Source organism: Tachyglossus aculeatus, chromosome X1, assembly GCF_015852505.1.
Source record: "Tachyglossus aculeatus isolate mTacAcu1 chromosome X1, mTacAcu1.pri, whole genome shotgun sequence".
NCBI classification, from domain to species: Eukaryota; Metazoa; Chordata; class Mammalia; order Monotremata; family Tachyglossidae; genus Tachyglossus; species Tachyglossus aculeatus.
In genome coordinates this window covers 39,480,542-39,496,501 of record NC_052101.1, presented here as the reverse complement: position 1 = coordinate 39,496,501, position 15,960 = coordinate 39,480,542, and the positions used below count along the sequence as shown (strand labels likewise).

Below are 15,960 nucleotides of genomic sequence, written 5' to 3'. Positions count from 1 at the left end.
ACCAGTGCTTAGAACAGTGCTCTACACATAGTAAGCGCTTAACAAATGTCATTATTATTATTATTATTATTATTATTATCCTTTGAGAGGACGGCAGAGTGGGGAGGATAGAGAGCGATCAAGCCTCAGAACCAACCGAGGAGCCAACTGACGAGCCGTGGGTGCCGTCTGCCTGCGAATTCATGTGATGATAGGATTGTGACACTTGGATCTGCCCCAGGTGTCTCACCTGAGTTCTTGAGCAGCTCCATGAGCAATATCTACGCAACTCTATTTACCACAAAGAGGGCATCGGGGATCACAAAAAAACGAGGCCCTGGACCTCGGCCTACTGGCAGTGAAGCAATGTTCCTCACGCCACACCTTACTGGACAGAAATGTTAGGAGTAGGGCCAGAAGATCTGAATAGCTATTTCATGATGAACTGAAATAAGAAGATGAAGAATCAAGGAGCGGGGAGAAACAATTTAGAGAGACAATGAAACAAATCCTCACATTCATTCATTCATTCAATCGTATTTATTGAGTGCTTGCTGTGTGCAGGGCACCGTACCAAGCGCTTGGGAAGTACAAGTCGGCAACACATAGGGACGGTCCCTACCCAACAACGGGCTCACATGCTGCGGCATCGCCGTGGACTGTTCGAACTGAGGTCACGGCGGCATACAGACGCCGGTTTAGGGTACAGAATCAGAAATGGGGTGACTCCCAAGCGGAAATTTTCTTTTTTAAAAAATGGTATCTGTGAAGGGCTTATTAGGTGCCCGGCTCTGTACTTAATGCCGGTGTAGATACAAACTAATCCAGTGGGACAAAGTCCACGTCCCACGTGGGGCTCAGAGTCTCAATCCCCAAACCGAGGCCCATAGAACGTAAAGGACTTGCCCGAGGTCACACCACAGATTAGAGCCCGGGTCCTTCGGACACCCAAGCCCGGACTCTATCCCTTAGGCCATGCTGCTTTTCCTTTGGGAAGGAAAAGGAACTTTGGGAAGAGAGTGAAACTGCCAGTCAAAAATGGTGCGAAACTTCACAAATGGCAAATGAGGCAGGCCGGCCTGCCTCTGTATGCAGTACGTGCAGTGAGGATGAGGTCCTTTCATGCACACCTACAAGACAACCGCAGCGGCTAACGGTGTTGGTAGTGTTGTCTTCAGATTACGATTCCTATCAACAAACCGAGAAACAACGCAAGCAGTGACATTCTCACAGCTGAAAGGCTGGTTTATCATAAAGGGGTGGAACCGGGATTAGAACCCAGGTCCACAGTCCCGGCAGTCAGAGGACCCGGCTTCTAAACCAGCTCCATCACTTGTCTGTGGCGTGACCTCGGGCAAGTCACTTCGCTTTTCTGGGCCTCAGTTTCCTCATCTGTAAAATGGGGATTGAGACCGCGAGCCCTAAGAGGGAAAGGGGCTGTGTCCCACCCAGTTTATCTTGTATCTACTCCAGTGCTTAGTACAGGGCCCAGCACAGAGTAAGCACTTAAACGCCATAAAAGAAGTCAAAGTAAGCAAGGGCCAATGCGACAGCAAAGCGACACGGCTTGACGGAAATTAAATTTACAAGGGCCAAAAGTCACGAGCTTGACGATAGCGCCGGTAAGAATTTATGGGATCTATGTTCTGCGACGGATGATTTAAGGATCGCCGGTCCCAACTCATCAACTATCTGCCTGCGACAATCAGGAAGTGAGGAACAAGTTGACTTTCTTACCCAGAGTGTCTTTAATGAGGATATCAAGCTTCTGCCCCATGTTGGGTCCTCCATCTTCTCTTGGATTCTGCACTCGGTTTACAATCTCTTGTTTGATGGAGTTGATCACAAATAACAAGTTGTCTATAAAGAACAGAAGAGGACGTGGAACCATGAAGGCACGGGAGTTTCTACTTTGGCGAAGCTACCCACGCTCTGCTTTGTGGGTGGAATTTACGGTAGCTCTTTAAGCCTTAGCCAGGGTTCCGCTTTTGCTTTCCCCATAAACACCCGCCAGCGTCTGCCCTGTGGACACTAGGCCTCGGCCCCACCGCGAAACGGTGATTTCCTACGAAGACAAATGGGGAAACCGCGTCGGTTCAAAGGTTACGTTACCATATTCTGTGTTGAGGCCCCACAGTTTCACTTTGTTGGCTTCATACTGGGCTTTCTTCTTTAGCCTGCAGGCCCTGTGAAAGAAAAAAACAAGTCAGCTAATTTGGGCCTTTCGTCCACTTTGGACATTCACTCCTCTAGGTGCTATCAAATCCGTAAACCTTTCTCGATCAAGAGCCGGCAGACTACCCTCTTGATGTTCACTGAATCGGATGGAAAAATGGCCTTCATCACAAAGCCTTCACACACACATCGGCTACTAACCCGAGAAGATTCTGATTTCTAAAGCTCGGCAGGGACCAAGAAGCGTTCCTTTCGTACTGAAAAAACACCACAGTTCAATTTTCGGGGTATCACTCATTTTTCTTCCTTGGAAATACAACGGTCTTGACGCTTTTGTCAAGCGGAAAGAGCGTATGACCCAAAAAGCAACAGAGAGAGCCCTGCTGTTCTGTCAAACAACTGAATAATCCTAGCTGTCAGGATTCATTCATACAGGTAACAATCATCTCGTGTTTACCTGGATGCTAGCTTGTTCTTTTCTTTCCTTGACCTTGGCCTGGCAATTAAGGGAAGTTCACTGACTGGTGTCAGGTCACTAATCACCTTATTCAGTTTTCTTAATTCATTGCCAATCTGAAGCAGTTTTTTGGGGTTTGGAGTCAGGTCCTCCACGTCTGTTCTTCGGGATTTCTTCACTGCATATTTCCCTATTGGAAAGCAGAAGAGGTTTATGCTGGGAAATTGTATTTAGCAGATGATGATTTGTTCGCATGATTACCCCTGACTTGCCCAATCTTCCTGAACTCTGGCTAGCCACCTACAAGATAAGTAAGTGTCCTTCTGCCACTGTAACGCTTTTTTAAAGTCCTACGCGTGTGGACCCCAAATATCGATCACTCAGCTAGTGAAGGGAGAGAAGCATCAAGCTGGGGGGGTCTGAGGAGCCCTCTTTTGGAACGCACCGCTCATCTCACGTGAAGAAGCCAGGTGCCCCAAACACGACCAGCCTCACTGCCCCCCTGGAACCAAGCTCAGAAAACCAAGTGAGATGGACTCCCCCTTTGCCGTACAAAAGCCAACCGGGAACTCTTGAACGTAAAAAGGGAGCGACCGTGGTGTCGTGGAAGATGAAGATGCTACACGAATGGGGAACGGGAAGACTCGAACCGGTTCCGTCAACTGCTCGGGCTTGGAACCGAAACTGACGAATCAAGAGAAGATAGGTTTCCTGGTGATGGATAGCTCGCGAGAAGAGGTACTCGGTTCATCTTCTCCTGGAGAGATTTTCTCAGGAATCAACCTCCCGATGACCCGGTCTCTAAAACAGAATCATACATCCCCCAGGAGGACAAGTACTTAGGAGAAAGGGGGAGAAAAGGTAATAGGATCTGAACACACCCGCTGCCCCTGTTCCAATGTCTGACAAGCCGATGGGCACGGGGATTTCAATAGATGTGCTGGCAGTGCTACTGAGAAGTCACTGGGACATCTGTGATTGGTAAGATCAGCAGCGAGGTCTTCTTCCAGGACACGGAGTGCCTCGTAATCGGCTTTGCAATAACCAACACCATCTTCTATGTCCCAAGGAAGACAACTAAGAGGCACCTACGGTCGGAATATTAGCGCTTGACTGAGTAGGTGGGCCTGAAGGGATGCACGGATTCTGGAAGCGGGATGGCCCAGTGTTTGATACGTCCAACCTTGCCTCGGTGATCAAATCAGTGGATCCAAAGCGACAGCCACACCTCCTTAAGAGACGGTTCGACACCAAGGAGAAAGAAGACACTTCGCAAGGATGCTCCGCAACTAAACCAGGGGAGTCTGAATGAGCAAGGGACCTTCATGGCCATACCAGCGTGAACGGTCTTCCAGGAAGCCAACAGTCAAGAGACCCTCAGCCGACGCCCACGGAACTGGATTGGTCAGGGAGACTAAGGTCAAGGGATTACCTGCGGCAGAGCGTCAACACCTCGCAGAGCTTCCTCACGGCCCTGACAGGTTCTCTTCAGATACCTCTACCGGGCCCCGAACTGGTTTGACGTGACTGAAGACAACTGCCTCCCGCCCCACCGAACACTCCTGTACGTCTCGCAAGCGTCTTCGGGGCTCCGCACACCCTCTGGCTGTTTCCCGAGGTCGGATGGTCAAATCGGCAACTGCTGAAGGCTGGTGATGGCTCCATCCTCTCTTCCCAGGCAAGGAGGTAATCCCGGCAATGACCTCATTAAGGCATCCTCCACTCCCGGGGATGTGGCCCCAGGAGAACCTTTCGGCCGGACGGCCCGCTACCACGCTCAAAAAGATGGTCAAAGGATTCATTTAAAGATCCTGGGAATCCCAACCTCAAACAGCGTGGCAGGGCAGAGGCCTCCTGCCAGCCAACGGTGACCAGCTGGCCATTTGGGAATCCGGCGATGGAGACTGGAGGAACTCTTTCACAGCGGAGGCTTTGGAAAGCAGCGTGTCGAACCGGCGGGGCTGATGCAGTCCCAAACTGGAAAGCAGCCTGTAAGGGGGTTTGGCGTGAGGGGCGCTTTGAAGTGACATCTCCTTAGCAAGGAAAGCCTGGGAGAGTAAGGGAACTGCCTCTTTTCCCTAGGCGAAAAGAGCCACGATGCATTTATTCTCTAGGAACCCCTGGAGGAGCCCAGCCCTGCTGGGGATGGAGCAGGAACCTGGCCAGTGCGCTGAAATCCAAGGCCCTTGGCCACATCCACCCTTCCGAGTAACAGTCACTGTCGGTACCTTCAAACAGGAATGGGCTGAAAACATTTTTGCTTGAACCCCAAACTTACCCTTGGGTTTTTTTTTCCCTCTCCACCCCACCCACCAATTTAGGATTAACCACTGTAATTCCCCGGAGACACAGCGGGACAATAATATCATCTGCCACTATCACAGTGGAGAGGAGGGAAGGAATCCCTGCTGCTTTTGGAGCCAAGAACAGAATTCCACTTACTAGCTGTAGCAATAGTATCAATTAAGTACTTCTAGGTGCAGAGCACTGTACTAAGTGCTGGGGGAAAGTACACAGACCCTCAAATTGGAGGTCGTGAAGTTCTGCTCGAATTCCCTGGGGTCAAAATGAAGTCTTTCCTTGTTCCATTCTTAATTAAAGAAATGAAAGAAACTGATGAGATGGTTCGTCATAAAAAGAGCCGCAGTTTGGAAGTGGGATCCTTCTGGGAGGTCAGAGATTGCAACAGCAAGACTTAGATTTGGCTCCCCCTATTCCACCCTACCCCCACCCCAACTCCTACACGCTGCTCTTCTCCCATTTCCTTCTCTCTCCTTTCCTCATCACCTGTCTTACCCCTTCTTCCTGACACTGCGGGTCTCCGTGCCTTTCCACTTCCTCTTCTATTCTCTACCCCTTGCCCTCCTAATCACTTTTATGGCATCCAGATGGAGGAGAGGGAAGTGGCGTAGCCATTCGGCTGTATTCCTTCCCCACCACCTAGGGAAGAGGAAGAACAGCCGGGACAGAGGGGCTGAAGGGCAGACACTGCTCTGACCCTGGCCTTGAGAACGGGAAGCAACTGAGGGCAGGACAAAGGCTGCGCTAAAGCTACCCAACCTTTCCTCACCCTAGAGTTCAGCTACTCGGCGGCATCGAAGAAGCGGAATGACAGCGAGAGGATCGCAACCCCGGATCTGTGCCGGCCCGGAAGAATTCTCGGGAAGCCCCTCTTACCGTGATGTAAGCCATTTTTCTGGTACATATTGCTTGGCAAGGTATCTCTACTCCACTCCGAAGGCCTCAGCATCCTCTCTTGTTGCGACAGTGTAAGCTGCTCGCTGTACTCCCAGAAGTATCTTCTCTTGCCTCTTTTCCGGGAAGACACCGCTGTCATTTCCTTTAAGTCTTCCACCGAATCGTTTTCATAGCCTTAAACAATATCCATAAGTTGTAGTTTAGAAAGTGCTAAAACAAGGCGGAAAAGGGTTCCGAGAAACTACCCCACCTCCCCTAAGAAAGAAAGAGGAATGAAAATAATGGTGTCCCCCTCCACCCCCGCGGCACTTCTTTATGGCTATGTTAACCTCTGATTTAAATGCTCCAGGGTATTAGGGTATTTAGGGTACCCTGGGGTATTAGGGTAAATACCCCAGGGTATTTAGGCAGGGTTATAAAAGGAAAGAGAAGCAGTGTGGCCTAGTGGCCCAGTGGACAGAGCGTGGGCTTGGGAGTCAGAAAGACTCACGTCCTAACCGTGGCTCCACCTCTCATCTGCTGTGTGACCTTGAGCAAGTCCCTTAACTTCTCTGTGCCCCAGTTCCCTCATCTGTAAAATGGGGATTAAGACTGTGAGCCCCATGTGGGACAGGGACTGTGTCCAACCGGATTAACTTGTATCTACCCCAAGTACAGCTTAGTACAGTACCTGGCATATAGTAAGCGCTTAAATACCATTAAAAAAAAACCCAAACCAAAAGCCATCGAACTCCCTTGGAATTCAAATTTAAATGCCATATTTTCAGAAGTCGAGAGTCTCCTCCCCAGAAGCTCTTCTTCTGTTTTAGAACTTCCTGTTTCCCAGGTTTGGGGCGACTTGGTGAATTTCCCACGCCATCCCCCCCAATGAATTTCCCACAGGGCAACTGTAAAGGCACTTCAAACAGCATGCACCATTATCACCACCTCTTTCCCAAATCGCCGCTCTGTAGCCTAAGAAAATAAACTGCCAATTGCAATCATGATGAATGGTCCAACGTTTACTGTTGTTAAGTTTTTCAACTGCCAGGTACCTTTCCGCAGAGGAAGTTTGAAAATGGTATCTAACGGTCTGTATACTGGCTCTGCCACTTGTCAGCTGCGTGATCTTGGGCAAGTTGCTTCACTTCTCTGTGCCTCAGTTCCCTCAACTCCAAAATGGGGATTCGGTATCTGTTCTCCCTCCTACCCACACTCTGAGCCCCATGTAGGGCCCGATGATCTTCTATCTACCCCAGCGCTTAGTACAGTGCTTAACCTGGAATAAGGGCTTAACAAATACCATCATTATTATTATTATTACCCAAAGGAAGCTTTCAGTCAATCTATCAATGGTATTTATTGAGCGTTTACTTTAGGCAGAGCACTGTACTGTTGGGAGAGCACAACACAACAGAGTTGGCAGACGCGTTCCCTGCCCACAGGGAGCTTACAGTCTTTCCCCTTTAGAACAAAACCACAGACACACAAATAGAACCGAGAGCACTTCCAATTTAGGCCCCATTTCAGGACAGTACCTGGCTCGGAGAAAGTATCGCTGATGTCGTCGTCCTTGTCGTCCTCGTAATCCTCCTCCTCCTCCTCCTCCTCCTCGTTTTCAGACAGCTCGTGCTCACTGCCAAACCCTTCGTCGTGGTCTTCGTCCTCCACGTCGTCGTCGTCGTCGTCCTCCTCCTCCTCCTCTTCTGCCGGGGGGCACTTGGCCGGCTGGTCCCCCAGGCCATCGGAGACAAAGAGGGAGTAATTGTGCTCTTCCTTCTTCTGGGTTGGATCGGAGACGGAGGCTCCGGTGGCCAGGCCGCTGCTCTCCCCAGCCACCATCAGCCCCGGGGCCTCGTGGGGCGGGGGGCTGAGCAGCAGTTCCTGGGCCTCTTTAAAGGGGAGAGCAGGCGGAGCGGCCCGCTGAAGGCCCTCCGGCCCTTTCTTCTCTTGCCTCTTCGCCACGGCTCCACAGTAGCAGGTGTTTTCCTTCGCCGCATCAGTGGGGACCTGGCTCGCCGTCAAGGGCCGGGTCTGCTGTACCGGATTGATCTTGACTTTCGCTTTTTTCACATAGTCCTTACATTCAACATGAATATTCACCTTTTCATTATGAAACACGTTGGCCTTCACCACGATCTGTGTGCTCGAAGTGGGTCTGCTCGCTTTCTGGACACAGTCTGATAAAGGGAGCTCGGCCTGAGGGGTCTTCGACGAGCACACCGGGGCGGCCGCTCGGCTCGTGATCTTCTTCCCGGGGAGCGAGGGGGTCAGGGGGTTCGCTTTGACACTGAAGAGCGAATCGGGGTAATATAGGGAATCCGACACAGGCTGAGAGTCCTCGCTGTTAAGCTGGGCCAGGGTTGGAGTTTTACTGATGACCTCTTCGTCTTGGTAGGGGCTGGAGAAGTCATCGAGGCCCAAGTAGTCCACTTCTTTCGTTCCCCAGATGTCGCAGCTGGTCAGCTTGGTGTACTTCGTCAGGTCTTCACAGTACGTGTCCCACTGTTCCCAGTTGGAAGTGAGGGCCGCCTCGTTATCCAATATGTCGGTAAAGGACTCTAGGTTTTCGATGTCTTTGTAGTCCTCCAAAGAAAGGAAGTTGTCTCTGGGATTTTGTTGGTAGTTCATTTCTCGGTCCTGAGAGGGAGAAAACGGAAGGGTCACACAATCTCATTTTGGAGAGCAAAACGTCTGCCCTCTCCAGGCTTCCGCCTCAAGGATCTAGCGGTATTTGAAGGTTTCCAATTGACGATTATCAGTAGTGACTTCAATAAGCGACCTTCAAACCCGTATGTCCCCATCCCTCGAAGACCTCCAACGGTTGCCTGGCCACCTCCACATCGAACGGAAACTCCTTACCGTGGGTTTTAAGTCGCTCGATCGGCTCTCTTCCCGCCACGCTACCTCGCTGATCGGCGACAACCCAATCCGCGCACCCCGCCCCTCTAACACCAGTCTACTCTCTGTACCTCGATCTCCCTATCCCGGGGCTGACCCCTGACCCAAGCCCTCCCTCAGGCCTGGAACTCCCGCCCCCTTCAATCGATCAGTGGTACCTACTGAACGCTTACTGTGTGCACAGCGCTTGTAGGAGTTCAGTACGGAGTTGGGAGACACGTTCCCCTCCCACAAGGGGATCACAATCCAGAGGGGGAGACGTAAGCGCCGTGGGGCTGAGGGTGGGGTGAATATCGAGTGCTTAAGGGAGAAGAGGCATACAGAAGGGAGAGGGGGTAAGGGAAATGAGGGCTTATTTGGGGAAGGCCTCTTAGAGGAGATGGGATTTTAAGAAGGCTATCCTTCATATCCAACAATCCGCCCCTCTCCCACCTTCAAAACCCTCCAAAAAATCACATCTCCTCCAAGAGGTCTTCCCTGAATAAGACGCATTTCCCCTATCCACCCTCCCCTCGGCATCAACTACGCACTCGGCTGTGGACCCCTTAAGCACTTTCACAGTCAATCCGGCCCCACGGCAGCTATGTATATCTCCTTACACTGTATCATTTCCTCCTTCTGTAATTTATTTCAACATCTCTCTACCCCTGTAAACTGTACGCTACTACTTGTGGGCAGGGAGCGTTAGAGCACGGGCCTGGGTGTCAGAAGGTCGTGGGTTATAATCCCGCCTCCACTATTTGTCTGCTGTGTGACCTCGGGCAAGTTACTTCACGTCTCTGGGCCTCCGTTATCTCATCTGCAAAATGGGGATTGAGACTGTGAGCCCCACACGGAACAGGGACTGTGCCCAAGCCGATTTGCTTGTATCCTCCCCAGTGTCTGTCACGGAGTAAGCACTTGACAAATACCATTATTGTTATTATTATCATCGTGTTGACCAACTCTATTACATTGTACTTTTCTGAGCACTTAGAACAGTGCTCTGTACACAGTAAGCACTCAATAAAAACCAGTGATTGACTGATCGGAAGTCTCAATTGTGCCCATTTTCCATTCCATCCGATCCCTGCCTTCCCATAGGATATGGGTCACTGGGGGGGAAAAAGGAGTATCTCGAGGTTCAAATAACTGACTCATCTTTTGTTCAGGTTGAGTTTTTTTTTAAATGGTACTTGTTAAGTGCTTATTACTTGTCAGGCACTGTACTATGCCCTGGGCTATATATAATATTAATAATAATAATGATAGCATTTATTAAGTGCTTACTATATGCCAAGCACTGTTCTAAGCGCTGGGGAGGTTACAAGGTGATGAGGTTGTCCCACGGGCAGGCTCACAGTCTTCATCCCCATTTTACAGATGAGGGAACTGAGGCCCAGAGGAGTTAAATGACTTGCCCAAAGTCACCCAGCTGACAAGTGGTGGAGCCGGGATCTGAACCCATGACCTCTGACTCCAAAGCCCGGGGTCTTTCCACTGAGCTTATACACTGTCTCTGCTCCATATGGGGTTTACAGTCTGAATTGCCATTTTACAGATGAGGTAACTGAGGACCAGAGAAATTAAGCGACCTGCCCAAGATCCCACAGCAGGCAAATAGGGGAGCCAGGATTAGAACCCAGGCCCTCTGGCTCCCAGGCCCCTGCTCTATTCACTAGGCTACGCTGCTTCTCAGTTTTCCAATACAGGGTCAGTATTTACCATTTACCATTGGCATTGGGACGCGAGCAGGTTTAAAACCCAGAGGGCCAAAACTGAATGACAAGGCCATGCTGCTTCTCAATCCGTTGGTCTCTAAGGGGATTCTCAACCTCTCCTACTGAAAATGTCTTCTAGTTGGGAAGACATTTAAAGTCTCCTTCAAAACCATCACATTGCATCGAACTGGTAATTGCATTCGGCTTCCTCATTTCCTGGAGTTCCACATGGCCACCGGTGAATCAGGCCAACAAAGGTCTAAGCAACAGTGCTCTTCTCTGGCAGTTGGAGATACACTGAAAAAGCCAGGGAGCTTATCATTCTTCTCAACAAAGTCTACTCCTAAAACTGTTCTGCCTACCGTCATTCATGTGATTTTAGTTCATTTAAAAGGTGCTTAAAGTGGGCTTACAAAAACAAAAACAAAAACAATAAGTAGATCAAACCTGACCAGGCCTGTGTGGCCCTTCTCCCTACAATTCCCCAGCTAGAAATAGAAATATCCATACAACCCATACTTTACTAATTGGGCTCCCCCCGACCAGGAGAAACACTTACCACTTCATACATGAAGTCTGGGTCTGAACTGTTGGCCAAGAGATCTGTGCTCATCAAAGTCTGTTCTGAAAATGAGTGGCTTCGAAAGGCATCCCCAAAAGGTGGGTCCATTCCGCTTACACTGGGCTACGACAAAATATTTTGCTTTTAGAAGGCTACACACTCCAGGGATAGCTCCAATCGCTCCCCTTCAACCCTGCTGTTTCAGTACCACCTTGACACCCTTTCCTTTCTCCACCATCCAGCTTCATATTCTAGACAGTGAGCCCACTGTTGGGTAGGGACCGTCTCTATATGTTGGCAACTTGTACTTCCCAAGCGCTTAGTACAGTGCTCTGCACACAGTAAGCGCTCAATAAATACAATTGAATGAATGAATATCGGTCGGGACGGCTTTAACGAGGCTCGCCATACCCGCCTTTCGGATAACTCAGACTATCCCACCCATCCTCAGCGAGATGGACGGTGGGTTTGGGTTAAGGTAGCAAGACAGTTTGCCCTCTTGAAGCAATGCACTCAAAAAATCGGTAGACGATAAAACTGGTGCTCATAAAATTTGCTTAGCCTGCCAGGAACATTTGTAAAATAAGCACTTGTGTGACGAGGAGTGACCACCCTTCCCCGAAACGTCATCCTCAGGCGACTGCGGAAGGCCTACGAATGGGCTAATGTGTCTGCTGTGGAGTGATGAACCCTGAAGGTCAAGACAGAAAAACAGCAAGGAAAAAGGGGGAAGAGGAAAGGGCGCGGTGTCAGGCAGGTGAGAAGGTGGCCTGAGAGAGAGACACACACACACACACACAGAGAGTCATAAAGGGAGAGAGAGACAGAGATGGATTTTATAGAAGGAGAGCTGGGGAAAAAAGGGCCGAGCAAGGTGAAAGTGCTAGATGAGATGGAGAAAGGGCTGAGGTTAAAGACAGCCAGAAGAGGTCTCAGATTAAAATAGACCTACCCTCGCATCTCTCACTCCTGCCTCAGTTTAGCGGGGCCCTCTCTGAGGTTTCTGAACCTAACAGAAGGGGCCAGATTGGAAACTCTTCAGTACTGGAAGACAGTACGGTATATTGTGGGGGTGGTGTGTTGGGAAAGGGGGAGTGCCGGGGGGCAGGTGTGTAACTTTCCTAACCTTGCAACCGTCACAGTGGCTCCTGGGAAGTGAGGGATGGCTCTCACGCCCTCAAAGTCTCCGGCGACCCCCGAGGTAAGGGATTCTAGCTCACACGGGGGGGCAATGGTGGAACAGAGTGGGCCTGGAGACAGGAAAATCTGGATGCTGAGATCGGGTTTTGAATCCGGACCCCAGCAGGGAGAGGAGCGCTGCTGGGAGGAAAGGATGGAGAAGACTCGGAACCTAAGGATGCAGGTCTTTGCTGAGGTCAAGCCAGAAACTCCCCGTCCCGTGAAGGGCCTTAGAGATTTACCTGAGGCATTTCCAAGCCCAGGTCCAGTGAATCCAATTCCAAACTTCTTTTTTGCCTTATCTGTAGAGTCTTTTCCAGCTTTCCTTTACTTTTCAGGATCGGACAGACCGTCTGCAGTGAATGGCTAGGTTTTCCTGGGACAACTTCTGTTCAGCTTCTTGGATCTTTGCTTCCTTTGAATGGGTCTGAGAGAAATTGGAAATTAAGAAAAGAAATTTTGCTGCGCGCCATTCAGAGACTTAATCGACCATATCTATGTTGCCAACTTGTACTTCCCAAGCGCTTAGTACAGTGCTCTGCACACAGCAAGCGCTCAATAAATACGATTGATGATGATGATATCTACTGAGCACTTACTCTGTGGAGAGCTCTGTACTCACCGCTTCAGGGAGCACAAAATAACAGCGTTGGTAAACACATTCCCTGCCCGCAACAAGCTCACAGTCTAGACAGCGAGCTTTAATCACCTCTTCAAAGGATGAAACACCACGGATCAAGAGGCCCTAAACTGGTCAGGCTTCAAGCTACAATTCGCCCCAGAGCCTACCTTTAAAGTCCACTCATTGTCCCCACTGCTCCCCCACTCTAGACTGTGAGCTTGTTGCGGGCAGGGAGTGTCACCGTTTAGTGTTGTACTGTACTTTCCCAAGCGTTTAGTACAGTGCGCTGCACTCAATAAACACGATTCAATGAATGAATGAATGGTCACGCCAACCTGGAATTCCTCCATTCTTCCCTCATCACGCCTCAACTAGACCGTTGTTCTTTCAGGGAGCCACTGGGCCCAGTTTAAAGAAGCATCCACCCAGCTCGCCTATACCACAGGAGAATTCCTCAATTCCACCTTCGGAATGATTATTTGTTAAGGAAAGCTCACATTGCCGCCTCCGCCCCATGAACGCCAAACACGCGTGCGCAGCCGTTTTCTTCCGACCCCGTGTTCTGACACCGTGTGCAGCTACAAACACGCAAACCGACACGATTCATTCAGTCGTATCTGGGCGCCTACTGCATACAAAGCACTGCACTAAGCGCTAGACGTTATCGCAAGAATGTCCCCCCTAATTTGTCATCCTGCTCTCCCCGAAATAAACAGTGAAAACACGTGTCCGGGCAGGAGCGAGTGTAAATAGGACCGCCCCTCTGCAACTAAACTCTTGCCGTAAACTCACTCGTGACAGACGTGTTTTTAGTACGCAACTCCACAGGGGGATTATGTGAGGCCCGGGTGACCAGTAGCTCTGTATTAAATGTCTTGTTTATTGGTTTGGGGAGTTAACAGAGACAATCATCACCTTCTGTTCTCCTCCTCTTCCCCGGGCCCCTCCCATGACCCCATTCCACTGTGGTCAAGGGATCTGCTTCATCAGAAGCATATGCGCTCACTCCTCTATGCCATCAATCGTTCATTTATTCAATCGTATTTATTGAGCGCTTACTGCGTGCAGAGCACTGTACTAAGTGCTTGGGCAGTACAAGTTGGCAACATATAGAGACCCAACAGCGGGCTCACAGTCTAGACAAAGGATCTGCAACTGGTCCACCCCAAGAAGAGGTTCTCACCCTTCAGAAGGAGAGCGGGATGTGGAGGGGGCGGGGGGGGCATTCCAAGGAAAACACCAGAGACCAGAGTGGGGTGCGCATCTGAGTCGAGGACCAATCTTCACGAATCCTTTGTTCCCTGACCACAGTGGAGGGAGAGAGCCAGGCAAGAAGCTGCTGAGCTTCATAAATCCGGGGGAGGGAGGGAGAATAGGCAGAGTGAACCTTTGAGGGCCAGACCAGTTCTCCCCCCTCCACGGCTCCGAGCAGAGGCTTGGAATGGACGCATTGGCGGGACAGGCCCGGATGCGGGGGAGAGGAGGGAACGGAGGGTCAAGGGGGCTGACACGGTCTCCCCTGCTGCTCTCTAGAAGGGGACTCATTCCCTCCACCCCCACCTGGGGAAAGGGGAAGGAGCTGGCCTACTCGATGTTGCTTCCCATCTATCTCTTCCCCTCCTTTTCTTCATTCTAATCCCACACCGCCCCATTCTCTACCACTCTGTGTAGCTAAAACGTCTTCTTATCTACTGCCTGGCAGGTTCCAACTCTGGATCACTGGCTGATTTGGACGCCTTCCTCTCCTTCCTGCCCTACTTGGAGATTTCAACTGCCATATTAGGCGCTTAGTACAGTTCTCTGCAGTACACAGAGAGTAAACAGAGTATAGTAAGCGCTTAACAAATACCGTCATTATTATTATTATTCATGGGAAGCGCTCCGTAAGTACCACTGATTGGTGATTCCTCTGACCCCCTCACACACCATCCCCCTCCTTCAATAAACCTGTATATGTGTATATATGTTTGTACGTATTTATTACTCTATTTATTTATTTATTTTATTTGTACATATATATTCTATTCATTTTATTTTGTTAATATGTTTTGTTTTGTTGTCTGTCTCCCCCTTCTAGACTGTGAGCCCGCTGTTGGGTAGGGACCGTCTCTATATGTTGCCAACTTGGACTTCCCAAGCGCTTAGTACAGTAACCTGCACACAGTAAGCGCTCACTAAATATGAATGAATGAATGAATAAACCAGTTGTATTTATTGAGCACTTACTGTGTGCAGAGCACTGTACTAACCACTTGGGAGAGTACAATATAACAGAGTTGGAAGATGCATTCCCTGCCCACAAGAAACTGAGTCACTTTTCAGTGCTGCTGAGCTCTTGCCTCACTCCACTGCAACATGGATCTCATCATTTCCGGACACGCCAACCCCAACCTACCTGAATAATAACAATAATGATGGCATTTATTAAGCGCTTACTATGTGCAAAGCACTGTTCTAAGCGCTGGGGAGGTTACAAGGTGATCAGGCTGTCCCATGGCGGGGGGCTCACAGTCTTCATCCCCATTTTACAGTTGAGGGAACTGAGGCCCAGAGAACTGAAGTGACTTGCCCAAAGTCACACAGCTGACAAGTGGGGGAGCCGGAATTTGAACCCACGACCTCTGACTCCAAAGCCCGGGCTCTTTCCACTGAGCCACGCTGCTTCGCCCGAATCCCACCTATTATTCTTCAGTCGTAGCTTTCCGGTCTGCCACTTCACCCACATTCATTCCTCAATCCTCACTGTGACGTCCCAGACCGAACATCCACTCCAACGGCTTTACACGCCTCTTGAAATCCTTGAACTGCTCATCCTTTGATGCTGAAGTCCACACCTCCAAACCTGACCTCTCTACTCAACTCTCTTTGTCCTCTGTCCCTCCACTGCTCGTGCGGAAAGGAACCCGGCCCGGTGTTCAGTCTATTTCCTCAGTTCCTGGACTCACACAGCGGACGGTTGCTGGCAGAAAACCATGCACTGGGCTGACTTTTGCTGCTTCAAATCTATCCTTTCCTGGTCTAATTCAGCTCCCGCTTCTCTTTAGCAGCTTGCCTAATGACTCCCACCAACTAGTCTGAATTTTTAACTCCCTCCCAACTCCCCTGAGTCCTCACCTACTCTTTCTATTGCCAGAACAACCTCCCAAACTGCTCTGTTGGTATGGCAGGCTTCTCCATCACCTCCTCACCCCTTCCTCCTCATCCTCCT

General features: G+C 50.1%; 1 protein-coding gene across 2 annotated transcripts in view; it reads right to left on the bottom strand.

Annotated features, from left to right (window-relative positions):
• Nucleotides 1-15,960, bottom strand: part of CREBRF (CREB3 regulatory factor) — a 53,371-nt gene that overhangs the window by 5,555 nt on the left and 31,856 nt on the right. For both annotated transcript variants that reach the window (XM_038740260.1, XM_038740261.1), the window contains exons 2-8: nt 12,373-12,557; nt 10,949-11,074; nt 7,327-8,428; nt 5,789-5,983; nt 2,612-2,801; nt 2,092-2,165; nt 1,717-1,839 (exon numbers count right to left, since the gene is read on the bottom strand). In XM_038740260.1, the coding sequence (XP_038596188.1) occupies nt 1,717-1,839; nt 2,092-2,165; nt 2,612-2,801; nt 5,789-5,983; nt 7,327-8,428; nt 10,949-11,074; nt 12,373-12,381 (1,819 nt within the window). In that variant the 5' untranslated portion in view covers nt 12,382-12,557. The remainder of the gene's footprint in view (nt 1-1,716; nt 1,840-2,091; nt 2,166-2,611; nt 2,802-5,788; nt 5,984-7,326; nt 8,429-10,948; nt 11,075-12,372; nt 12,558-15,960) is intronic.